The sequence below is a fragment of the Convolutriloba macropyga genome, chromosome 6 (assembly GCF_964194025.1).
Source record: "Convolutriloba macropyga chromosome 6, txConMacr16.3, whole genome shotgun sequence".
NCBI classification, from domain to species: Eukaryota; Metazoa; Xenacoelomorpha; order Acoela; family Convolutidae; genus Convolutriloba; species Convolutriloba macropyga.
Genome location: NC_134473.1, coordinates 35,680,967 through 35,708,587, shown reverse-complemented (window position 1 = coordinate 35,708,587; position 27,621 = coordinate 35,680,967). Strand labels below are relative to the sequence as shown.

General features: G+C 37.1%; 1 protein-coding gene across 1 annotated transcript in view; it reads right to left on the bottom strand.

The window, feature by feature from the left end:
- Positions 1 to 27,621, bottom strand: part of LOC142340953 (melatonin receptor type 1B-B-like) — a 103,993-nt gene that overhangs the window by 19,829 nt on the left and 56,543 nt on the right. The window contains exons 3-7 of the mRNA XM_075391737.1: positions 26,408 to 26,642; positions 10,801 to 10,926; positions 10,168 to 10,322; positions 8,077 to 8,235; positions 7,456 to 7,588 (exon numbers count right to left, since the gene is read on the bottom strand). Of these exons, the coding sequence (XP_075247852.1) occupies positions 7,456 to 7,588; positions 8,077 to 8,235; positions 10,168 to 10,322; positions 10,801 to 10,926; positions 26,408 to 26,642 (808 nt within the window). The remainder of the gene's footprint in view (positions 1 to 7,455; positions 7,589 to 8,076; positions 8,236 to 10,167; positions 10,323 to 10,800; positions 10,927 to 26,407; positions 26,643 to 27,621) is intronic.

Below are 27,621 nucleotides of genomic sequence, written 5' to 3'. Positions count from 1 at the left end.
TTTTTACGTCAAAATAAATCAGTTTTATCCAAGAACAGTGCAGCAGTAAAAAACAGTTTCCACGCTATTGAACACTTGATTGGATTCATCGTTGAGCGATGGCTGAATAAACAGAGGCAGAAATCACATTAATTGTTCAAGAAATTCGAAAATAAGTCTCAAATAATGAATAGTTGCTAAAGTTCTCAAGAATGGGCTGTACTTGAAACTACTGTGGTGTACAAGGGAACATAATATAGGGCAACTGACACTAAAATGACAGCGTACAGGGGCCTAAAAGTGGTGGAAATGACCAAAAGACTTAGCCCCCAAAAATTTTGAAGTCTCAAAAATGCTTTTTTGCCAAAACAATACTGGATTTTCTGATATTTTTCATCGGAAATACAATTCCGCAAAACTAGAAGTCTAAATATCCTACATTTTGATCTGAAAACGATATGAGAAAAAATATGTTTGAAGAAAATTTGTATGAACTCTGAATTATATGAACAATGTAAGAGATTACAGGAAAAAACAACGAACGTAAAATCTGAAACTGGTTAAAACTACTAAGGATTTGATAGAGATTCCTGGTCTTAATATATTTTCCTTATTTTGATTGTTGTAATCTATATAACAACAAATTCACTTGCAGTTCAGCAAGGAAGAACCAGTAGTGCCAAATTATTTAAATAAACTTCAGAATTTATTAGCAAAAACTTGTATATTGCAAAAACATTGAAGTTTTTGTTTTTACAACCAGTTTTACCCTGCTAAAATCTAATAACAACACTTGTACTGGCCCAAAAAAACTATTGTCGGCCACTAAAATCTAGGGGCTGACCAGTTATTAATTTATGTTAGCAATATAATTATATGCGAACGGGATACGTGTTAGTATAGAACAGTAGCAATGCATAATTTTGTACTGCTTTTTTTCCGGTTTTAAAAAATCTGCAATTTCAAATTTTGAATGGAGCTCTGGTGCAGTACGAGTTTGTGCCAAAGCATTTGTTCAGTCCAATTTTGCCTAACCTAACATTAATGCACTCCAGGGAAATCTGAACCTACTCTGTCTACTGAAGTGCTTGAACCATTAAATATTAATCTCCAAAAAGATACAAAATAAAATATGTCTGAGCAAGAGCTATATGAACGCTGACTAACGTCGACTGGCTGTAGACCAATTTATGTTTTTAAATTGGAAAAGGCGAAAACCACAAATAAATGGATGAAAACTTAAAAGCACAGCCTTTCATCTTGTATTTAGGCCTTTTTTGCAACTTCATCACAAAAAACAAATGATCAACAATTAACGCTAGCTGAGGTACTCCTTTGCAGCTTAATGCCCTTCTATTTTTAATTTTCATATAATCATTAACAGGACGGGTTCCTGAGTGCAATACAGGGAATCGAAAAAATAAATTAACATAAGCGTGGCAATACCTGCAGAACAGTTTTTACGAGCAAAGTACATATAAAAAGTAGAAATTTTTATTAACATTTTTTATTTATTTTCTAACAAATTTATTTGGAATTAATTTTTTGATCGACCTTGCTGCACAGGTAAGAGACAATAAGAGGCAGCCAGAAAGAGCAAAAAATTCTTTGAATTTAGCCAAATAAACTAACAAATTAGTATAAATGCTTTAGCCAAATAAATTAACAAATTCTTATAAATGCATGGTGTTAATATCCTCAAAACGCCAATTGTACTGTTCAATTCTGCAGTGATCCCACTTGCGAATTCGATTGACATTTTATTGACTCCAGTCAAACTCAAGAAAACCATAATAGCAGAAAATCATATGCTAATTTGCTTTTTTGATAATTTTTACGTCAAAACAATTCAGTTTTGGCCAAGAACAGTAGAGCAGTAAAAAACAGTTTCCACGCTATTGAACACTTGATTAGATTTATGGGTGAGCGATGGTTGAATAAACAGAGTCGGAAATCACATTAACTGTTCACGAAATTCGAAAATAAGGTTCAAATAATGAATGGTTGCTAAAATTCTCAAAACTGGGCTGTACTTGAAACTACTGTGCTGTACAAGGGAACTTAATAACTTAATACAGGGCGGCTGACACCACAATGACAATGCGTACAGTGGCCTATAAATGGTCGAATTGACCAAAAAATTTAGCCATCAAAATTTTTGAAATCTCAAAAAAATGAAACAAGAGTGCGGTTTCTGATTTTTTTTATCGGGAAGACGACTCCGCAAGGTTAGAGTTCTGAATATCCTACTTTTTAATCTGAAAAAGATATGAGACAAAATTTTTCGGAAGAAACACTTTATGAACTCTGAAATATATGAACAATGTGAGAGATTACAGGAAAAAACAACGAAAGTAATAAAACTGAAATTGATTAAAACTACTAAGGATTTGACAGATGTTCCTGGTGTTAATATATTTTCCTTCTTTTTATTGTTGAAATCTATAAAACAATAAACTGACTTGCGGTCCAGCAAGGAAGAACCAGAAATGACAATTTATTTTTAAAAAACCTCACAATTTATTAGCAAAAACTTGTATATTGCAAAAACATTGAAGTTTAGGTTTTTACAACCAGTTGTACGCTTCTAAAATCTAATAACAACACAAGTACTGGCTTAGAAAACTATTGTCGGCCACTAAAATTTAGGGGCTGACCAGTTATTAATAAATGTTAGCAATATAATTATATGTGAACAGTATACGTGTTAGTATAGAATATTAGCAATGCATAATTTTGCATTGCTTTTTTTCGGGTTTCAAAAATTCTGCAATTTCAAAAGATGAATGGAGCTCTGGTGCAGTACGAGTTTGCGCAAAAACATTTGTACAGTCCTATCTTGCCTAACCTAACATTAATTCACTCTAGGGAAATCTGAACCTACTCTGTCGACTGAAGTGATTCAAGCATTAAATATTAATCTTCAAAAACATACAAAATAAAATATGTCTGAGCATGAGCTATATGAACGTTGAATAACGTCAACTGGCTGTAGATCAATTTATGTTTGAAAATTGGAAAAGGCGAAAACAACCAAAAAACGGATCAAAAACCTAAAAGCACAGCTTTTCTACTTCTATTTAGGCTTTATTTGCAACTTCAGCACATTAAACAATTGATAAACATTTAACGCTAGCTGACGTACTCCTATGCAGCTTAATGCCCCTCTAATTTCAATTTGTTTTAAAAAACATTAACAACACGGGGTCCTGAGTGCAATACAGGGAATCGAATGAAAAAATTAACATAAGCGTGGCAATACCGGCAGAACATTTTTTACGAGCAAAATACATATAAAAGTAGAAATTTTTATTTAAAAAAATTTTATTTGGAATGAATTTTTTGATCGACCTTGCTTGACATGTAAGAGATAATAAGAGGCAGCCAGAAAGAGCAAAAAATTCTTTGAATTTAGCCAAATAAACTAACAGATTAGTATAAATTCATGGTGTTAATGTCGTCAAAACGTCAATTGTACTGTTCAATTCTGCAGTGATCCCACTTGCCAATTCGAAAAACTTTTTATTGACACCAATTAAACTCAAGAAGACCATAATAGCAGAAAATCATATGCTAAATTGCTTTTTTTGATAATTTTAACGTCAAAACAATTCAGTTTTGGCCAAGAACAGTAGAGCAGTAAAAAAAAGTTTACAGAAACTACTCTGGTGTACAAGGGAACCTAATAACTTAATACAGGGCGGCTGACACCAAAATGCCAATGTGTACAGGTCCTATAAGTGGTCGAATTGACCAAAAAACTTAGCCCTCAAAATTTTTGAAATCTCAAAAAAATGAAACAAGAGTGCGGTTTCTGATTTTTTTATCGGGAAGACGATTCCGCAAGGTTAGAGGTCTGAATATCCTACCTTTAAATCCGAAAAAGATATGAGACAAAATTTGTCTGAAGAAACACTTTATGAACTCTGAAATATATGAACAATGTGAGAGATTACAGGAAAAAAACAACGAAAGTAATAAAACTGAAATTGATTAAAACTACTAAGGATTTGACAGATGTTCCTGGTGTTAAAATATTTTCCTTCTTTTTATTGTTGAAATCTATAAAACAATAAACTGACTTGCGGTCCAGCAAGGAAGAACCAGAAATGACAATTTATTTTTAAAAAACCTCACAATTTATTAGCAAAAACTTGTATATTGCAAAAACATTGAAGTTTAGGTTTTTACAACCAGTTGTACGCTTCTAAAATCTAATAACAACACAAGTACTGGCTTAGAAAACTTTTGTCCGCCACTAAAATTTAGGGGCTGACCAGTTATTAATAAATGTTAGCAATATAATTATATGTGAACAGTATACGTGTTAGTATAGAATATTAGCAATGCATAATTTTGCATTGCTTTTTTTCGGGTTTCAAAAATTCTGCAATTTCAAAACATGAATGGAGCTCTGGTGCAGTACGAGTTTGCGCAAAAACATTTGTACAGTCCTATCTTGCCTAACCTAACATTAATTCACTCTAGGGAAATCTGAACCTACTCTGTCGACTGAAGTGATTCAAGCATTAAAATATTAATCTTCAAAAACATACAAAATAAAATATGTCTGAGCATGAGCTATATGAACGTTGAATAACGTCAACTGGCTGTAGATCAATTTATGTTTGAAAATTGGAAAAGGCGAAAACAACCGAAAAACGGATCAAAAACCTAAAAGCACAGCTTTTCTACTTGTATTTAGGCTTTATTTGCAACTTCAGCACATTAAACAATTGATAAACATTTAACGCTAGCTGACGTACTCCTATGCAGCTTAATGCCCCTCTAATTTCAATTTGTTTTAAAAAACATTAACAACAAGGGGTCCTGAGTGCAATACAGGGAATCGAATGAAAAAAATTAACATAAGCGTGGCAATACCGGCAGAACATTTTTTACGAGCAAAATACATATAAAAGTAGAAATTTTTATTTCAAAAAATTTTATTTGGAATGAATTATTCATGGTGTTAATGTCGTCAAAACGTCAATTGTACTGTTCAATTCTGCAGTGATCCCACTTGCCAATTCGAAAAACTTTTTATTGACACCAATTAAACTCAAGAAAACCATAATAGCAGAAAATCATATGCTAAATTGCTTTTTTTGATAATTTTAACGTCAAAACAATTCAGTTTTGGCCAAGAACAGTAGAGCAGTAAAAAAAAGTTTACAGAAACTACTCTGGTGTACAAGGGAACCTAATAACTTAATACAGGGCGGCTGACACCAAAATGCCAATGTGTACAGGGGCCTATAAGTGGTCGAATTGACCAAAAAACTTAGCCCTCAAAATTTTTGAAATCTCAAAAAAAAGAAACAAGAGTGCGGTTTCTGATTTTTTTATCGGGAAGACGATTCCGCAAGGTTAGAGGTCTGAATATCCTACCTTTAAATCCGAAAAAGATATGAGACAAAATTTGTCTGAAGAAACATTGCATGAACTCTGAAATATATGAACAATGTAAGAGATTACAGGAAAAAACAACGAAAGTAATAAAACTGAAATTGATAAAAACTACTAAGGATTTGATAGATGTTCCTGGTGTTAATATATTTTCCTTTTTTCATTGTTGAAATCATATAGACAACCTTGCAGGCCAGCATGGAAGAAGCAGAAATGACAAATTATAATAAAAACCTCAGAATTTATTAGCAGAAACTTTTATAGTGCAAAAACATTGAAGTTTAAGATTTTACAATCAGTTTTACGCTGCTAAAATCTACCAAGAACAAGTGTAATTGCTTAGAAATTTATTGTCGGCCACTAAAATCTGGGTGCTGAGCAGTTAATAATATATGTTAGCAATATAAATACATGTGAACTGTATACGTGTAAGAATAGAAGAGTAGCAATGTATAATTTTGTATTGCACTTTTCCTGTTTCAAAAGATCAATCTGCACATTCAAACAATGGGGCTTTGGTGCAGTACCAATTTGTGAATAAGCGTTTTTGCAGTCCGATCTTGCCTACACTACCAATAATTCAGTCCAGCGAAATCTGAATCTACTCTGTCTACTCAAGTGATTGAACCATTACATATTAGTCTCCAAATCATACAAAACAAAATATGACTGAACAAGAGCTAAATGAACGATGACAAACGTCAACTAACTGTAGATCAATTCACGTTTTAACTTTGGAAAAGGCGAAAAACACAAGAAACGGATCAAAAACCTAAAGGCAGAGCCTTTCAATTTGTATTTATGCCTTGTTTGTATATACGTCACAACAAACAATTGAACGACAATTAATGGTAGCTGAGGTACTCCTATGCAACTTAATGCCCCTCTGATTTTAATATTTGAAAAAGATTAACAGGACGGGTCCCTGAGTGCAATACAGAGAATTGAATGAATAAATTAACAAACGCGTGGCAATACCGGCAGAAGAATTTATACGAGCAAAGCACATATAAAAGGTAGAAAATTTTATAGAAAAACAAATTTATTTCTAATTAACTTTTTGATCGACCTTGCTTGACATGTAAGAGACAATAAGAGGCAGCCGGAAAGAACAAAAAAGTTTTGAATTTTGCCGAATAAACTAGAAAATTAGTATAAATGCATGGTGTTAATGTCCTCAAAACCCCAATTGTAGTGTTCGATTCTGCAGTGATCCCAATTGCGAGCTCGAAGAACGTTTTATGGACACCAGTTAAACTCAGGAAAACCATAATAACAGAAAACCATCTGCTAATTTGCTTTTTTGATAGTTTTTACGTCAAAACAATTCAGTTTTGGCCAAGAACAGTAGAGCAGTAAAAAAAAGTTTCCAAGCTATTGAACACTTGATTAGGTTTATGGGTGAGCGATGGCTGAATAAACAGAGGCAGAAATCACATTAACTGTTCAAGAAATTCGAAAATAAGGCTCAATTAATGAATAGTTGCTAAAATTCTCAAAATTGGGCTGTATTTGAAACTACTGTGGTGTACAAGGGAACTTAATATAGTACGGCGGACACCAAAATGACAGCGTACAAGGGCCTAAAAGTGGTCGAAATGACCAAAAGAATTAGCCCTCAAAAATTTTGAAATCTCCAAAAAATGATTTTTCGCCGAAACAAGAGTGCGGTTTCTGATATTTTTCATCGGGAAGACGATTACGCAAGGTTAGAGGTATGAATATCATACCAGTTTAGAGAATGCTTTGGTTTTAAAGATAAAATTTTTGGTACTAAATTGTCCTTTCGCGCGAAATTATCTGTTTATCGATTCTCATAGTCCTCAAAAAGATCTGTGAACACGTCTATTCAAAAAGACCGAGCACCATTAAAATCCAAATTCCGTAGATTGAAATAAAAAAATATCATATTAAGCGACAAAATCTTCAGAATTGTAACTTTTATCACGCAAGTTTGCTGTTTATGTTAGTTGTCAGAAGGCAAAATAACAGCAAAACCGGTGAAACGGAGCGTCAGTCGTAAATAGTAAGCAAAATTATTGAAATAAATTTTATGTTTCCACTAACCGTGCGAGGAATGGTAGACATGGTTTGAGAATGCGTATGTATGCCTTGCGGAACACCCTGTGAGTGAAGCCATACACTACGAAATTCAGGGCTGAGTTCAGATGGGCCAGCATCTCACAAATCACAAACAACACTGCAAATACAAAAGGGAGGGAGGTGTTTGTAATTTGTCATCAACATTGATGCCCAGTGTGTGACTTTTTCGTTCTTGCAAAAGTCTTGGAGGCTAGAGATCCAAACGAATTGCCATGTTAGGCGATAACAGAAGTTTCCAGCGCTTAAGGTGGTCCGTAGCTTTCAATCGACTAGCTCAGGACGCAAGACAAATTGCAAGAGAGACTCACCTCACTTGTTGAGAAATGAGATGAACTGCTGACAAGTGGCTCATTAAACTGTTGATATGTTGAGTTGTAGAACATAGTTATGATAACCATGATTTAATTTTTAGTTTTTTTTAGCATATAATATATAAAATGTGACGGATAATCCTAGTTCTTAATAAACTGAGCAAACCGTTATAAGTGCAAAAACGCGCGTTGGTTTGATCACAAATGGCAATGACGAACAAAAATTCACATGCAAGGCGTGCACTTGTGTCTAGATAGCCTTTTGTTAACATACCAATAGGTGGTTGTACTCCCAGGTGGAACGATGCCATCATAAATATGATTGACACAGGGAACCATGTGACGATGAATGCGACGAAGAGGATGAGGAATGTCCTCAATAGATCTCTCTGCTCTTTCCTTCTCTTCTCACTCGCTGCCAAACTGCTGCCAGCTAGTCAAACATATTAAGAAATCATTATTATCATCAGTGATGACTGAGCACTTTGAATTGCTACATAATTAAAATCTATATTGCTAACCTCCCCCCTCACCCAACTGTTTGCGACCCCCCCTCTCCTCCCTCATTGCCAATTGCAATTTATGAATTGTTATAGTTATTTATTGCATTGAATTGTTATAGTTATTAGCATAAAATTAAAAATACCGGGTTGGTGTGCTGGGTGTTGAATGTATGCATCTACATGAAACTATACACACAACAATTGAGAGGAGGGCAGGGCTAGTGGACAGAGAAAAATGCGTGCATGGCTTAGACCGAAATAATTCAACAGACAAAACAGATCGAACTGAGGATGTTGACCTGACAAAAAAACATCAAAATGCGGGTACTGATGAGACCAAGTGGACTGAACATACCCATGATCAGACAACTTAGCAGACCAAACCCACCAAAATAAGCTTTTTCCAGACGGAAGCAGCCAACGGGCCTTCAGCCAGAACACAAACTGGGGTTAGATTGGAGCCCATTATCCATTACGTGGCCAATATCCGAAAAGGCAAATTTCGATAAATTTTTCGTTTTGAGGAATCGAGTAACTAAAACGTGTCCTCACTTTTCACGATTCATACATATTTCCACCGATGGAATTTTGTTACGCAAAACGTGGAAATAAGATACTCATATCTCGTAGAAATGGCCGACATTTTGTCACAAGTATTCACAGATACATATTCACCAATTTGAGAAGGTGATTAGCCTAAAATTTCACTGCCGAGTTTTATTAGTAATTTATTGAGACCAAATTTAAAGACTCAATTGATCTTGCTCACAGCACTATGGTAGCATCTTAATATCTTCTTAATCCACAGTTATTATCGACTGGTAAATTTCTGAATTCAATCACCAGTTAGGCTTTTTTCTGTTTGGTAATTAAATACACTAACCGTGGGATTAGAAGATTTAGAAATGAGATATTTATAGTGTAGAAACTAGCTAGTGATATATGGCGTGGAAACGAGAGACAAAAGATTTTCCCAGGTTTTCACGATACCGCTTTGCGAACAGCGGGTGAACATATAACCAATTTCGAAGGAAATTTGAAAAAAAATTGGCCTGGTCTCACTCGTTTCCACATACGCTAAGATTTCTAATCTTTAACTATGGATGTTGAAAATACATGAAATCAAATTTATATTCTCGATTTTTTGGACATAGGCCACGTAATGTCCGCAACCCAAAATTGTCTCGCGATTATCAGTTTTGGGTTACCGAGCCTATACTGGGTCAACATAATAGTTTTTGAGCAACCAAATTATTGCTAATTATTCGTCGCGCCAAGAAGAATTTACTCTTTTTTTACCGCTCGTAAAAGCTAATTCCAGATATAATGGTACCAGAAGAAAGGTCCGATTAGCAAGATGTTGAATGTTGAAACAGTCTCAGATAAATGAATCAATTGACAACAGAAGAAAAACAGCATAAGAAGAACATGGGTATGCACTTATGTTGCAAATATTCTTAATAATATTAATAAACAAAATACTTGAGCTTAATTTAACTTTTTCTGAAGCTAAATTTATTAAACTAAGGAAGAGCAGATCACGGCTGCTATACTCATTGTGAAGTTACCAAATTCGCAGTAAAGCCGAGTGGATTTCGGAGATCACTGGAGACCATCTGGTAATGTAAGACTTGGGTAACACTTGCAATTCAAAATCAACTTTTCTTTTATTATAGCGCGAACATTTCGAATTTCCAAAAATTTTGTGACGGGTGCCACGTTTTTGGATTATTTTTCACCCACTTTGCCGCAGTCTTTGAAAACTGATACCGAACAATACCTAGCGCGAAAACAGTACCCCGGGAGATCACATAAGCCCAAATTGGACAATTTTGAGGGGTTCTCAGCACAATAAATCTTACTGGTGGCTAATCTGTAAATTCTGAAGTAACAGAATGCAATGACACAGAGTGGTCCAATGAAGAGGAGCCAGCCGTAGAAGAGGAAGTTGTACCACCAGGGCCTGTCCAGTCTGAAGCCACAGTGAAGTCCAGGCAGGTAGAACAAATGCTCAGATCTATACAGATACACAAACACTAACCGACCAGAAAAAAACAATGAGATTGATAGCAAATGCTGAGAAGTTCACATTTACACTACACCAGGACAACAGATCACTGAAAGTATGAAAGTGCTATTAAGCAACGTGTGTGGCCCCAAGAAATGCTATACATCTTTTTATTTTCTTGCAAACTCATAATTAGCAAAACCAATAAAAGTGAACTTTCTGTTAATAATGAATGATAATTGATAATGTATGATAATTTATATCATACATATTGACAAAAGACGCTCGATATCCACTGTCTTGTTTCTTTCTGTAGCTTATCCATAGCCTAACCTGAATTTAAGATGTAAAAGGCAGTGATAAAATGACGCGAAACTTCTCAAATGCATTCTGTTGTTTCCAATTGGAGGAGTCTTGCGACTAAATTGCACCCTGTTCGCTTTTATTTTTGGCACACAAGTATGGGGAGTGATGAATTGATACTGACCCCATGAATGGGAAGTTGGGTAGATCAATGGCCATGACACACACCCAGATGAGGATGACTGATATGACAGTGCCAGTGCGGTTGAACAACCTCCCATACAACTCATTGTGCACTATGAACACGTACCTGCAGCACACACGTCACACACACACACACACACACACACACACACACACACACACACACACACACACATACACACACACATACACACACACACACATACACACACACACACACACAATCACGCACTTAAACCGTTCGTTTTCCCATCTTTAATCGTTTAATGACCAAGTGAGCGAGAGTTTCTTCCTAATCAGACCAAATTGATCTATTCTTTGACTTTTCCCCGATCTTATTAGAGATTTTTGTGCTTGCTGTTTATGGTCAGGTTTTTGTGCGTCCAAATTTATTCTTGATCAAGCGACTTTCAAAATAGTAACTTATTGACCTTTTTAGTATTAAAGAGATGCATTTCAGGGAGCAAGCTGATGAAACTGGTGGTTTCCTTAAAACTAAAATACATCACAACTTTAGCATTTACTAAATCATAATTCAGAAAATTCTTTGCATTAACTTTCCCGTGCCAAACTGTTTGCAAGTATTATCTTTTTTATATTTCATGCTTGGAATTCGATATTTTCAAGCCTATTTTATCATCTAAATTGCGAGTACACGAACTGAAGTGGTGCCATTGTGGATAACGCAGAGCTATACGAACGAGAGCTCAGACGTACAGAGCCGTTTTTGAGCCCCGTACAGAGCCGTTTTTGTCTCTGAAAAAGTTCTTACTCAAGTGTGGTGATTGTAAAGTTTAGATGTTCAGGCTACGCTTAACTACTAAACTAATCAATTCAAGGTCAAATCAGGCAGTGAAGTTAAAATAGCAAGTCAAGCAAAGTTTATTGCTACATTCTATCGAAGCCAAATTGATTTGTTCGTTTTGCTCAACGTTTATATTTAGCAAATTTTTTAGTAAGTGATTGTCATACATGAAGTTAAACTCGAACTCAAACTTCCTCAACGTCAGCCAGACTATAAAACGACTTAACAATGTTGCATCAGATTCTTTGCGATTGGTTTGCGAATCAACCTATTATTGAAACAGAAAATTCGAAAAAATTTTCTCATGGATAAAAAAACTTCCCATGACATCGAAAAAATGGTGTTGTTGAAAAACTGTTTACATTCGGTTGACATCCGTATGTACAAACTAGCAGCATAAAATGAGCTTGAAAAACTACCAAAAATCAGTTGATATTTGCGATATTGATTATTTATTAAACTGACAAACAGTGCGCATTGACACACAATTCTTTGAGCGGTAAATTACTTGTTATCGTGTTTTGTTTCTGTAGATCATATTAGTGATAGTACAGTTTAACTAACTTTGACTTGTGCAAAAAAAATTAGGTTTTATATTCTCAATATTTCCTTCTGGGGAACAAAGTTCCTCATTAAGAGAGAGACTTCTTGCAAAGCATAAAGTCAGCTTGTCAAACTGGCTTTAACGAAGGCTTCAACTGATATTGAAACCAATACAGAGTCTTGCTAACATTTGAATTAAAAAACTATTATTTTCAGATTTGCGACTTGTAAGATCTCCTTTGTAACAATTGCTGACTATAGCAAGTTGAAACAATGCATATGCTATATAGATATTTAATTAAATAGAACGGGGCTTCCTCAGTGCTGTTTAAAAGTTGAGCTTTTAACAAAAACTCAATCAAATTTTGATTGTTTCAATTAGATTTTTTTTGTATTCTGCGCCAAACATTTTCTTAAACAGCAAAGCTGACCGATTAGTTAAAGAGACTAATTGAACAACAAGTAGGGCAACGGGAACCTACAGAATAGCGGATAACACAGTTGACTAAAGTTAATTGCAAAAACGTACCATCCGAACAGTTCTGAGACCGCTGAAATCAACTGTGCGGTGTAAGGTTTTCCTTGTCTTTGATAGAAGATCAGCAATTACAGCAGACTTGATCAAAATCTGACATGTCAAAGAACTGTCCTGAATAAATGTCTGAATCAGTACTGATTTGTAATTTAATTTAGACTTTACCAATGGGGATTTAGAACTGTATATTTAGTACACTGTTCCTCTTCTCTGTTTTCATTGTAAATAATGGCGATAGTTTTCATTGTGTTATATTATATAGCAATACTGTGAAGTTCTCAAGTTTCTCTAAAAGATTCAATTGAGATTTGTTTGCTGATTAGCAGTCTAAGTGTTTCTATGTGCGATGTTATTGAATAGGGGAAGGATGGGTTAATTAGATCTTATGATTTCGGAACGGTTTTGATAAATAATATAATTCAGTTTTGTTTTGTTTTGCTTGATTTTGTTGCTACAGTTTTTGGAAGTCAGCTAATTCCGTCAAGTTTGATGATTATGACTGTTGTCATATGCCGGGCTTTTGCTAACGAGAAGTCACAGTGTCCTTGACATCGCCGGCCCCATTTGCAGGATTGCAAAGAAAGAATAAAACTGTCGGATTGCAGCGTATTGAATCATCTGTAAAGTTGAAACAGGTAGCAAAATAAAAATTGACTGTAATGAAATATAAGTGTACAAATTAAAGCTGGTGGTTCGTAAAAACGAGCCAACCAAATCATTAATCGGAAATCCTAACCAAAATACCTCCATTGTCAAAGAAAAGTAAGAGGGGTGGGTCTTAGACCTGCGAGAAAATAAAGCCAATAACAAGTTGAAATGGGCTGTTGATAGGGGATGATCAATGGAACATAAAGATGTGAGGATTCAATCTGCTGGTTTGTAAACGACAATCCAGAATGTAAGAGGGTAAAACGTGTTGATCAGAAGCAATGAAAATATGAGCAAGCACTTTTGTGGGCAAATTGTTGTCCCTAAAATGCCTGTCTTTAGAGAGACTGATTTGTTTATGTCGGAAATTGGGTTTCACTCTGGGAAAACTTTGCTCAGTTTCACAACCGATCTAACGCGTTCTTCGAATGACGTCTTCAGTTTAACTGATCGGACAATCCCGTCTGTGCCAGGAAAAACTTGAATTACTCTAGCCAAAGGCCAGAGGCCACGGGGAGTGAATTCTTCTAGAATCCATACCAAGTCGTCAACCTGTAAATTTTTTGACGTCTTATGCCTTTTACATCGTACTTATTGAGTTGGTAAATACTCCCGTAGGAAGCGATTCCAAAAGTGAGTTGCAATTTGTTGTGATGAACGCCAACCTTTTGAAAGATTCTTCTATTTACCAATGAAGACGCAAGGAGACAAATTAACGGATGAACGACCTAGGAGAAAATGATTTGGAGTCAGTGGTAAGGGGTCGTTTATGTCATATGGAACATTTGTGAGAGGCCTGGAGTTCATGCTTGCTTCTATTTCACAAGAAACTGTACTAAGAATTTCGTCAGTTAAATTTCTCGATTCCGATGACCTTGTAAAGTGATAGTTTAAAAAATTGTACCAATCTCTCCCATATTCCACCAAAATGGGAAGCAGTTGGGGGATTAAATTTCCAATATATCTCCACATTCATTGAATGTAGCTTAGCTGCCAATAATTTTGATTCCTTCAGTTCTACGATGCTAGATTGCAGAGCGTTGTTTGAGCAAACAAAAGACTTGCCACAATCTGAGACGAATTTGTTTGGTTTTCCTCTGCGGCTAATAAAACGTCTGATGCAGTTGATTGTAGAGTCTCTAGTGAGATCATTTGAAATTTCAAGATGAACTGCTCTAACAACAAGACAGGCGAGGAGCAAAATATATCGGCTAGATAACCTGCCATTGTTTTTAACAGGAAAAGGTCCTATGAAATTGAGACCAGTTGTTTCAAAGACGAACTGATTTTTCTTGGGTAATCTTTCCTTGGGTAAATCAGCTATCTGGGGGTTGCTAACATCCTGTTGCATTCTACGACATGGCAGACAGCGGCGTATAGTCTGTTTAACAACTGCTCTACAGCGAAGTATCCAATAGCATTTCATAAGAGTGTTTCGAGTCTGCTCGGGACCACAATGACAATTATTTTCGTGTGTGTGTTGTACCAGTAGCTTAACTGCAGCATTGTTACCGTCAAGTATTATGGGATGACGAGCGGTCGTCAGAAGACTTGCTTTTGCCAATCGACCACGTGCTCTTAGTTGGTTATTCTTGTCTAGGGAAGGTGATAGTGATTTCAATCGGCTAGTACTATAGACATCAATTCTATTTTTCAACAACATGTATTCTGGGTTAAAATCTTGTCTCTGTATATTGTGAATAACATGAAGATAAGCTCTAGTGAAATGTGCGAACTTCATTTCTGCGTGTCGTTTCCTACACTTGTTCGCAAAAAGGATACAGAGTGCTCTCACACGTATTATTTTTTTCCAACTGCTAAATCTTGTCACGTCGACAATGTTCGATACAGCTGAGTTTACCGAAGAAAACGAAATAACCTTTACTTGTTGGCCATGAAAAACTTCTTGTTTCAGCCACTCAGATCTTCTTTGACTCAAAAATGACGGTCCTGAAATCCATCGAGACTTTGATGTCATTTGCTCAACGCTATATCCTCGAATTCCGTCATCTGCAGGGTTAGCTGTGGATGAAACGTACTTCCAGTTGAAAGCGGAGGAGAGATCAAGAATTTTGGCTATTCGATTTGCAACAAATTTTCTATGGCGCATTTCAGGTGTTCTCAGCCAGTACAAGACTGCAGTGCTGTCAGACCAAAAAACACAATGTGAATACTCTATATCTTGTTCTTCTTTTATAAACTGGGCTAATTGAGCTCCATATACAGCGGCTTGCAATTCCAGTTTGGGGGTAGTCATCCTTTTTATTGGGGCGACACGAGCCTTGCCCATTACACATTTAACGATGAGATCGATGGATCCGAGTACTCATTTCGCATGTACGAGACGGCAGATAGAGCTTATTCCGAAGGTTCAGTAAAGGTGTGAAGCTCAATTGAGCTTATAGTTTTGTCTAGGAAATATTTCCTAGGAATTTCGAAGTCCTTAAATGCCTGAATTTCTTCACTTAATTTACTGAAATCCTGGATGTTATCGAGTAAAAGGATTTTGTCCCATTTTGGACCATGGTTCCATGTGGCTGGTAAAACTTTTTGTAGACGAATTGTAAGAGGCGCAATAAATCCAAGGGGATCAAACAAAGACGCCGCCAACTTAAGTAAAACTCTTTGAGTTACATAGCCTGTAATCTGAATTTTTTGTAGTAATTTACTTTCAATCACATAGCAATCTAATGCTGCGTTCCATGGTAAACCAAGTACCTTTTGGTTCTGAGGGAGAGCGTTGTCTGGATGTAATCTTATTTTAGGTTAAATTGAATTTAGATAATCAGGACTGCTTGAGTTCCATTTGGTTAGGTTGAAACCTCCTTTAGAGAGAACATTTCTCATTCCTTGCAGTATTTTTTGGGCACCTTCGAGTGAAATTGTGGAAATATAGAAATCATTCATGTAAATGTTGCGTTCTACATATTTGAGAGCTTCTGGAAACTGTTCTTCGTTGTCACGAGCAGTTTTTCGCAAAGCATATGAGGCAATACATGGTGAGTCTGTGGCTCCAAAAATGTGACTGGTTTACGACCATCATTACGTATGTTTCAATACGACCATCATTGTTCCAAAGGAAGCGTAGGAATTTTCTGTCTTCAGGAGCTACTTTAACTTGCATGAACGTTTGTTTGATATCAGCGGAAAGCGCTATTTTGTTCTCCCGGAATCTCAAAATTACACCGGTAAGATTGCTTAGCAAATCTGGACCTTTCAGAAGATTAGAATTTAAGGACTGACCTTGAAACACACTTGATGCATTAGCGACAGGGCGTACTTTTCCAGGTTTGTTCTCATTAGTCACGGGGTGATTTGGAAGGAACGAATTTTTTTCATCTGGCTGTTCTTTTATGTGATTATTTTTTTGACATAGCCGTTCTTCAAGTCTTTTTCTAGCGTTTCCTCGTATTTTTATTTTAATTCTGGATTGGTTTTCTGGAAAGTTTTTTGTTGTGCTGATAAAGCTGTTTCTCCGCAAGCCATCTGTTATTTGGGAGATCGGCGTTCTCTTTCCAGAGAAGACCAACTTCATAATGATCATTGACGAGTTTAGTGGTACTTTCTAAACTATCAAGGGCTCTTTTGTCATTTTTAGACATTGCTTTCTTGGATGATGCTATGCCTAAGTTTTCAATTTTCATCCAATCGAAGCCCAACTTGAACATACTGTTGTCCATATTAGGATGACTGTTTAGTTTAGTGAACTGAACTGGATTGCAATCATCTGGAATTAAATCAGTTTTCCAGCACATGTACAACCAAGTTGGGTTTCAACACCTCATGGTGCATTCTTGGGTCCTTTAACTATTTGTTTGTAGTGTATCAGATCTAGATTGTCAATTCTGAGAATGATGGAAACATTATTGTCCCCTATGTCTGGGAAACATATATGGTTGAGGTGTTCAAACGAATCACAAAGATGATTAAGTTTCTTTGTATCTACGGGTGACATATTGAGATCTGGAACGGCAACAACGTCTATTTGTTCGAAAGACTGTTCCCCTTGTAAGGGTCTAATTTGAAATTTTACAGGTGCACAATCAATTTCTTTAGTCATATGATAGCCACTAATTTGCAACTGCCAAAGGTATTCATGCTTAAGTTCAGATTTGCTGCAGTTGACCTCAGCAACAAGCTTTGGCAACTGCCATTGTCCAAATAAGCATAAGTATCCAAAACTTTATCACAGTTTTTGAGTTGTACACGAACAACAGCTACCTGTCCTGTTCCTTGTAAATTTAAAGTTTTCACATCAGATTGTTTTGAACCTGACTTAATAGCGAAACTATCGTGCAATAGGGTGTGGTGTGTCATACCGCAATTGTTGCTACGGCAAACGTTTTTGGAGGTCCACTTTTCCACGTGATGGTTTCCAAAACAGTTGAAACATAATCTAAGTTTCCTTATGTGCTCTATGCGAATGCTTGATGGGAGAGCATGGAAGTGGGTACACTTGTATAGGAATTGGCAATTTTCATTGCTTGGGCAAAATTTCACAGTGGGTTGCCTGCCTTCAACTACAGAGTTCCTGCTAGAGGTGCTAGTGGACTGTTTATATTGATTGTTTTTCCATCCACTTGTAGCTGCTGTGGAGTTTGGTGCACTCGGAGAAATTTTCCAGGACGATTGTGCGTGGCTTGATTGAAAAGTTTGGGGGATACAGTTTAAATCCCGACATGCTTTGGAGTAGTGCAGAAGCCAATCAGAGAGTATCTGTAGAGATGATTGCTGGAAGTCCTTTTCTAGCACAAATTTGTTCCACTCAAGACGTACAGGATTGGGCAATTTTGCTAGCGCCACTTTCAGGTTCGTAGTTGAATGAAGGTCGTGAACGAATCCAAGTGGCTGAAAAGTATCCACCGTTGTCAAAAGAAGAGAAGAGAAGTGTGTGTAGCTCTCTGGATGGGATAAATTGTGTGTTTTGAATCTATTCGATTTCTTAAGGAAAGCGTTTACAATTCGCTTTGGATTCCCAAAGTGTTCTTGAAGGCGATGAATTGCAGAAGCGTATAAGTCACCGTTGCAACCATAGCCGTCGACGAGGGCTTTCGCACCACCTGTTAATAGGAATTGCAGGTGAATCATTTTTCAGATGATGTCTTTGGTGCTCTGTCAATAGTAGCTTGAAAAATGCTGTACCATTTCATCCAGCTTAATGGATCACCATCATAATGGTCCGCGTTCAATTTGGGTACGGATTTTTGAAAGCAAGTAGACATTGAGACATTGTATGAAGAAGCAAATGGCGTCTGCGTAACTGATGTGTTAGGAATATTACTGAAGTTTGACTGTGTTAATGGAAAAAAGGTATTTTGTCCTAGTGAGTTGCTATCAGTTGGAAATCCGAAAGGAAAAGTTGAGAACGATTGCTGTGGCGCTGCAGGGTGCAGCTGATATCTTAAAACTTGACGTGAATGAAGTGTTGTTGACAAGTAGAGTTGTACCACCGGGTGCAGTATAACCTGACAAAACGGGAAATCTCAACGGGCGCTGACGTATTGTTTTGAGTGGTGCGATCAATTGAAAAAGTGTCGTCAAAGACAAAATGAGTGGGACGTTGTTTTAATTGTGGCAAGGTGTTGTCATGTGTTTTTATGTTCTCAATGGAGTTCAAGGATAACCCACCAGATAACGTTTGCCGAAGAGGCGTCTTTTTCTCTTTGACATGTTTTCAGAATAATGTCAGAGTCCGTTTTATGTCTATCTTCAAATGGCTCTGTTCTCTGGACATAATATCTTGTTCATCAGTCTCCAAACCACTGATTTGGTCAATGACAACTGGTTCAAGCTTCTGCTGAATTTCCCTAATTTCATTAACTGTTTCCTCTAAAGTTTCGATATCTTCTGAGGACTCTATAGCAGCATTAAGGAAGTCAGTATGTAGTTTGATATCTTTTTCGATCATAAGTTTAGAGGTTTCTAAACGCTTCTGTTCATTTGACTTCTGTCCATCTGGGGAATCGGATGAACTAGTACTCATTTTGGGCACTGTATTGTTTGACCTTGACCTTAGTCTCGACCATTAATGAGAAGTCGGAGTAGTTCAGACAAACCGAGTAAAATCAGGAATGTTTTGTGGTAACAGTAGTAGTTTTTACCGCCAAAAAATACTAATATCTATCGATATCAATGCCTTACGAGTGTTAGAACCAAAACCAATACCTACCAAATACCAATACCTAATAGATATCGGAACCTACCAATACCTACCGAAAGCTGGAAGATACCAATATCTACCAGAACCAATACCTACCAAATACCGGAACCTAAGAAAACCTACCAAAAGCCAGAAGGGGGTCCTTGGGAAGCAGAATACCAACCAGAAGGGGGTCCTTGGGGTGGGTAAAACCCCAGAAGAACGAGAAAGAAGGCGGGGGTTGGGGAAACGACCAACCAGAAGGGGGTCCTTGGGGTGGGTAAAAACCCCAGAACAACCGAAAAGAAGGCGGGGGTTGGGGAAACGACCAACCAGAAGGGGGTCCTTGGGGTGGGTAAAAAACCCAGAAGAACCGGAAAGAAGGCGGGGGGTTGGGGAAACGACCAACCAGATGGGGTCCTTGGGGAGGGTAAAACCCCAGAAGAACCGGAAAGAAGGCGGGGGGTTGGGGAAACGACCAACCAGAAGGGGTCCTTGGGGTGGGTAAAACCCCAGAAGAACCGGAAAGAAGGCGGGGGGTTGGGGAAACGACCAACCAGAAGGGGGTCCTTGGGGTGGGTAAAAAACCCAGAAGAATCGGAAAGAAGGCGGGGGGTTGGGGAAACGACCATCCAGAAGGGGTCTTTGGGGAGGGTAAAACCCCAGAAGAACCGGAAAGAAGGCGGGGGGTTGGGGAAACGACCAACCAGAAGGGGGTCCTTGGGGTGGGTAAAAAACCCAGAAGAACCGGAAAGAAGGCGGGGGTTGGGGAAACGACCAACCAGAAGGGGGTGCTTGGGGTGGGTAAAACCCCAGAAGAACCAGAAAGAAGGCGGGGGTTGGGGAAACCACCAACCAGAAGGGGGTCCTTGGGATGGGTAAAAAACCCAGAAGAAACGGAAAGAAGGCGGGGGGTTGGGGAAACGACCAACCAGAAGGGGTCCTTGGGGTGGGTAAAACCCCAGAAGAACCGGAAAGAAGGCGGGGGGTTGGGGAAACGACCAACCAGAAGGGGGTCCTTGGGGTGGGTAAAAAACCCAGAAGAATCGGAAAGAAGGCGGGGGGTTGGGGAAACGACCATCCAGAAGGGGTCTTTGGGGAGGGTAAAACCCCAGAAGAACCGGAAAGAAGGCGGGGGGTTGGGGAAACGACCAACCAGAAGGGGGTCCTTGGGGTGGGTAAAAAACCCAGAAGAACCGGAAAGAAGGCGGGGGGTTGGGGAAACGACCAACCAGAAGGGGTCCTTGGGGTGGGTAAAGCCCCAGAAGAACCGGAAAGAAGGCGGGGGGTTGGGGAAACGACCAACCAGAAGGGGTCCTTGTGGTGGGTAAAACCCCAGAACAACCGAAAAGAAGGCGGGGGTTGGGGAAACGACCAACCAGAAGGGGGTGCTTGGGGTGGGTAAAACCCCAGAAGAACCAGAAAGAAGGCGGGGGTTGGGGAAACCACCAACCAGAAGGGGGTCCTTGGGATGGGTAAAAAACCCAGAAGAAACGGAAAGAAGGCGGGGGGTTGGGGAAACGACCAACCAGAAGGGGTCCTTGGGGTGGGTAAAACCCCAGAAGAACCGGAAAGAAGGCGGGGGGTTGGGGAAACGACCAACCAGAAGGGGGTCCTTGGGGTGGGTAAAAAACCCAGAAGAACCGGAAAGAAGGCGGGGGGTTGGGGAAACGACCAACCAGAAGGGGTCCTTGGGGAGGGTAAAACCCCAGAAGAACCGGAAAGAAGGCGGGGGGTTGGGGAAACGACCAACCAGAAGGGGGTCCTTGGGGTGGGTAAAAAACCCAGAAGAATCGGAAAGAAGGCGGGGGGTTGGGGAAACGACCATCCAGAAGGGGTCTTTGGGGAGGGTAAAACCCCAGAAGAACCGGAAAGAAGGCGGGGGGTTGGGGAAACGACCAACCAGAAGGGGGTCCTTGGGTTGGGTAAAAACCCCAGAAGAACCGGAAAGAAGTAATAAAGTTTTATCGAAATCTGTAAAGTTGCAATGTTTATCTTGATCGTTTTGTCTTTGTTTGTTGTGTAATTACCCCACCATAGTCAGAGTGTTTTGATATAGGTGTAATTTCTTATCTTTAGATATTCTGAAACATTGAAAAATCATGGTGCACATTGGTCTAGCTCATTGGGAAATGTATTTTTTTTAAAACAATACTTAGCTTTAGGTGTGTTTTCGAAACTGTTGGGTTGGCTGCCAAAAATGTTATTGAATAAGGGAAGGATGGGGTTAATTAGATCTTATAATTTTGGAACGATTTTGATTAATAATGTAATTCAGTTATGTTTTGTTTCGCTTGATTTTGTTGTTACAGTTTTTGGAAGTCAGCTACTTCCGTCCAGTTTGATGATTATGATTGTTGTCATATGCCGGGCTTTTGCTAACGAGAAGTCACAGTGTCCTTGACATGCGGTAACCCTGAGCCAAACCCTGATGAGCCCATCGCGTGTTTGAAAAGATCTCTGATCACGCCATACCAGACGCCTTACTATCTCAGACCAAAATATTCTCTGAATTTGATGTGACTACTGATAGGCTTTGATATGAGTCACCTCTTGTTGAGCCAAACCCTGATGAGCCTATCGCGTGTTTGAAAAGATCTCTGATCACGCCATACCGGACGCCTAACTATCTCAGACCAAATTAATCTCTGAATTTGATGTGACTACTGATAGGCTTTGATATGAGTCACCTGAATTCCTAGAAACCAATTAAGTCCTAAACTTCATTACTAAGACTCAAGATCTCGCTCAGGTTAATTTTGATCTTAAATGACCAGTGTCTAAAACGTAGACTCATATTTAACAGTAATATACAGCAATGCAAGAGTACATTTATCTCCATAATTCTTAGTATTTTGGATTTCCGATGTTCTTAAAATGTTCAGAATGATCTTTTTTCAGGCCATAAAACCCATGAGACTGTTAATGGGATACCTGCACTTTAAGTAGCTCTTTATTTTTTAAATAGAAATGCCTGTCCCAATATCGGTCAAACTATTTTGGACTACCCTTGAGATCGTCTAAAAAAAGTTCCTTTCTCAATTAAATCCCAAAGCTGGCGTAATTTTAAGCAGTCTTATGAACCATAAGTTAACCCATTTGGGAGAAATGAAGACTGAAATTTAAAATGCAAGAGGCGTCTTTCAGTATCCTCTTTTAATTGTTCTTCAGTATGATTGTAAATTCAGACAATTGGCGCACCAGGGGAGTAAATTAAGAAAGGCATACTAAAACGCCCTCTCAGACCTTTTCAAAAATCTCACATCTTTGGTACCAATCAATATCTTCACTACCCTCTGGAAAAGCAAATATGTTCAAAAACGTCTACTGTTCAAGAAAACGAATATGAGTCTTTGTGCGATAGTGGACAGTGTTCTCCTTGCGTCTCAAGCATTGTTGTTTTTGAATTAGTTATTTGTTGTCTTGGAATTAGTATTTAATGTATTTCAAATGAGCCTCCATAATAAATTTGCTGCTTTTTTAAAAAAAGTTGTTGTTTAAGACAACCAGTTCGTCTCTTTTGAAAAACCTTCAATATATGGAATGAGGATATGTTGTTTGCCACACGCTAAAATTTTGTATATCAAACAATATCATTTTCCAAAATTAGAACAACCTTAGGTTCTGATTTTTTAGAATAATGAAAAAAGGAATGCATCTCTCTGATATATATATATATATATATATATATATATATATATATATATATATATATATCTTGCCGTTTAATCTTTTCTCCTGTTACTTTCTTCAAATTATTCTTCGACATTTTTTTTCTAATTGTAATTAGAAATTTGTTTGTTTTCCGAAAAAGAACCATCGCTGGCATTACTCCATCTTCACTTAAATTTTGACCATAAAAAAGCACGAGTATGGTGGCTTACATTAATTGGCTTAATTCTTTAAGTTTGAAGCATGTACTAGAGCAGTGCTTTAAATCTGCTAAAGAGTACTGAAAACTCTTTTTAGCGATACTCTTGTTATTTGGTATTCTGTTAAAAGAAATTTTGTTACAAGAAAAATATTCCTGGCAGTATTGCGCTTGCTTTAAAGAAAATTAAAAAATCATTATAAAAAAATTAATTCTTTGCATTTGTTTCAAACAAAACAGAGGAAAGAAAAAGGCACTAATATTTGGAGAGAAAAAGCACTAAAATCAATTTGGGAGAATATAAGTTATTTGAATGCGTTAATGTTTGTTCCTAGATGTATTTGATGACGCATTAAATACAAATATCTGATCGCGGACACCATTTTTTGGTATCTTTCTTCAACTGACTGAGGAGTATTTTTTGTCCATCAGTAAAAAAAACTCATATATCTGCAATTATAGTTTGACTACAAAAATGACCTTATAAAGGCACTTTATTAGGCAAATTATCTTTTCTTTCTGAAAAATGGGAGTTCTTTTTCATTTCGTTTTTTGATTAAATTTTATTGTTTCATGTATTGGTTCACTTTGGAACACCTTTAGAAATAAATCTAACTGTGCTGCAATTTTTTGCTTGACCTAGAATTGCTACAATTTTTGAAACTTGCATAACGTCAAAATATTAACTCACTAAATTCCTGACTTTAAGTAGAAAAATCGATAGCCCTAAAATTGTGCCTCGAGGAACACAGTGATATAGAACGACAAAATTTGATTTTGTGATACCATTTTGAGCATATTGTTTTCATCACAAAAAAAGTGTTTAATAAAACCATTTCAATCTCCTCAAAAACTATAGATTTTATTTGTTCTGACATTTGCATATATATGTATTCATATATATGCATTCATGTTTGTTCTTAGAGGTATTAAATAAACGCTTTTCAGTTAAAAGTTAAACGCTTTTGCCGAGCCCAGAAATGTACTGGAGTTCGTTTATATTCGTTATCACAATGCGTTTTTTTCAGCTAATAATTTCATTGTATTGAGACATTCTTTATGTTTTGAAAAATGGGCTGGTTTTCGTTAGGGAAGCTATCAGCTTCTAATTTGTGGTTTACGGATTGAGTAGCTATCGATCAAAAGCTTTTGGAACATTTAGAGCAATTTAGATTGAAGGATAGTTTTTTGTTTCTACATTGTCTCGTTTTTGGTAGTTTTGGTTATGTTTCCGTTGATTGAAAAGAGTGAATGAGTTCCAAAAGATACTTTAACTGATTTTATTTCCCTGAAAAGTACAAAAACGTGGACTAGGAGCAATTTCCCCGCCTTTAAACAAACTAAGTCTGCTAAAGGACTTGAAAAACAAATTTGCCGTTTGATTTTCATTTCTACCAAAATTCTTGCCTCTTATTTACTTGTCTTTTTTTTCCTTGACTGTTGGTGTTGGAGTTAATTTATTTCTGACAAATTTTGTTGTGAAAGAATTGAGATTTTTCACTGTTTTTCTATTCATTGAGATAGAAATAGAATTTAAATGTTTAGGGTTTCGGTTTTTACTTCCATTAATTTAAAACACGGTGTTTTTCACCTATCAGATAAGTTTTGATTGGTTTTGTCAAACAAGTTTTTATATTTTTTCTGGTGTTTATTTTAACTCAGTTGAACGTTGCATGTGAGTCCAAACTTCTTTCAATAATTTCAATGGACATGCTCCAGTCTCGTAAAACGGATCTTGAGTTTTTCATAGTAATTCATAACAGTGAATGATGATATTTTATTTGAGGTCCATTGTCCAAGATGATTGATATATCATTTTAATAGTGATACAAAACTGTAATCATCTAACAAAAGCTGTAATCTTATAACAAATATATTTCATCATTTGTGCATGATGCGCTCTTTTGTCGCCATTAATTTAACCATGAAATTGCAAAGCATATGACTGACTTTATTTAAGTGCTTGATGAACAGCCGTCCTCAGGCTCTCAAAATTGGAATTTTAGGTTCTCTGTTATCTTTTTTTTGTTTGTTTTTATTTCGTTTTAAATCGCCAGTTTCAACATTGAAATCTGACTTACTTTACTAAACGTTTCAGTTAAATATATTTTAGAAACTTTAAAAGAAAATTACGCCTCTACGATCAAAGTAGAAAGCAAAATTAAAAGAAACAAAAACAGTAAAACCTATGAACTGATATCTTATGTTTAAAGATTAGTGCATTAATATAGCAAAGTTTCTTAAAGTATTAGTCTTCAACATATTGTCTTCGAATTGAAAAGCCAACTCTACAATATTTTTTGAATCTAATGAAGCTGAGGACGTAGGAACTTTTTAACCTCTTGAAGAAATTTAGGTTAACGTCGATTGTTCTTTTTATTTTACTCCAAATTTTTATATCCCAATGTTGGTTACTAGAGTCAACGGCTGCTTTTTTCCATTCATCTGACGGCTACGTTATTATAGACTTCGAACATTTTCATTGGAATTTGATCGAGTTTTTGAAAGTTCAACGGTCTGATTTGGATATCGATTTTATGAAAATGCCGTCCTCGACCGAAATTGTCCATGAGAACATTGCGTTTGACTTAAACTGGCCATAATAAACTTTTCTTTGACTTAAAGGATAACCTCAATATGGCTGGGCACAAAGGCTCACCCTTGACAATGTTTTTAACAAATACACTCCATTAGCCCCTTACCCCATTACACCCCGAAAACGGGTATTATTTTAGAGGGGAATCTCATAAACAGCTAATTTGCAGAGGATGTTTGTTTTTTAAAACAGTTTTTACCACGTTTCTGTCAAACTTTCCCCGCATTCAACGCTAATTTATACATATTTTGATATTTTGTGCCTTCTGAAAACATTTATTTCCTAAAAACAACGATAAAAACGATCATAACTTTCAGAGCAGGGCTTTGATCGTTTTTCTCTAAAAATTCCAGACGAAAAGGCCGTTACAATAATTCAATTGGAGTATATGAGTTTTTTAAAGAAAATTTATGAAACGATATGAATTAGCCAAATATTTGACAAGAGCACCTGTTGATTGCAATGACCATAATAGTCCAGAGGCTGGCGTAGCAGCTGAGATTGCAGAGCACTCCAGACACTTCGCAGAAGTTGGGGTGTTGGTGGAAGAAGTCTTCCCCGTACCAGATGCCAATTTGGACCACGAAGCTCAACACCATCACTCCCAAGTCAGTAATTGCCAAATTCACTGCAAAGATGTTGGCTAACTGGCGCAGTTTTTCAGTCGTCAGAACACTCACAATAACTGAAACGTGTATCATTTTTTCTTTACAAAAACCGATCGGTTTCTGATTTGTTCTTCTTTCTTAGTTATTAGAAAAAGATATTTTTCCATAATATGATACAATCAATTTTGTTCCATTCAAATCGTTGTCTTCATCATTTTTCCACTATTTTTCCTGTAAGGATGTAAGAAAATGTTGCTTTCATTGAATTTTACATTTTTGTCGGCTTTTTTTGCACTTTTCGGCGACTACTCGGGTCGAGGTTTGGCGGTGAAATATAGTAAGAAATGCGGTGAAATGTGATGAAAAAAAATGATTTTCACGGCGTATGTCGTACATCTTCGCGTGGTGAATTATGTATGTTCATCGCGTTCTGAGTATGCGTACAAGAAAGAATCTTGCGTTCACGGGTTCGAACCTCTGACCTCCTGCATGCCCTCAACTGCTTATTCCACTGCGCCAACTGATATTGCTTGTAATCTTAAATCAGATTGAATAAACGTTGGAAAGCAAATGCGGTGAAATTTGTAAGAAATGCGGTGAATTTCGCAGTTAATTTTTGTAAGAAATGCGGTGAAAAATTTATTGTCAACGCAATCACCGCAATCACCGCATTTCTTACAAAAACTCACCGAATTTCTTACAAAAATTTACGCAAAAAACTCGACCCGGGTAAGTTCTTGCAAACACCCACAATAGAACTGAGGAAAACCAAATTTTATCCGAAAGAAGTGGTTTTTGGCAAAGAACCGAACATATGCAAAAAACCAAATAAACAAAAAGAAACAAGCTTAGCGTAACATTTTCAAAGTCAAATGGCTACTAATTACCTATGCATTGCCTTAATCCCTACATTGCCTGTGTTGCAGTTACATAACCATACAAACGACCTTAAAATTTACCATATACAGTAATAATTGCTCAAATGCTTCAAAGATAAAAGCAAACATCCCTGAAAAACAAATCTACTCAGAAAAATAAGAAAAATGCGTTTTTTTT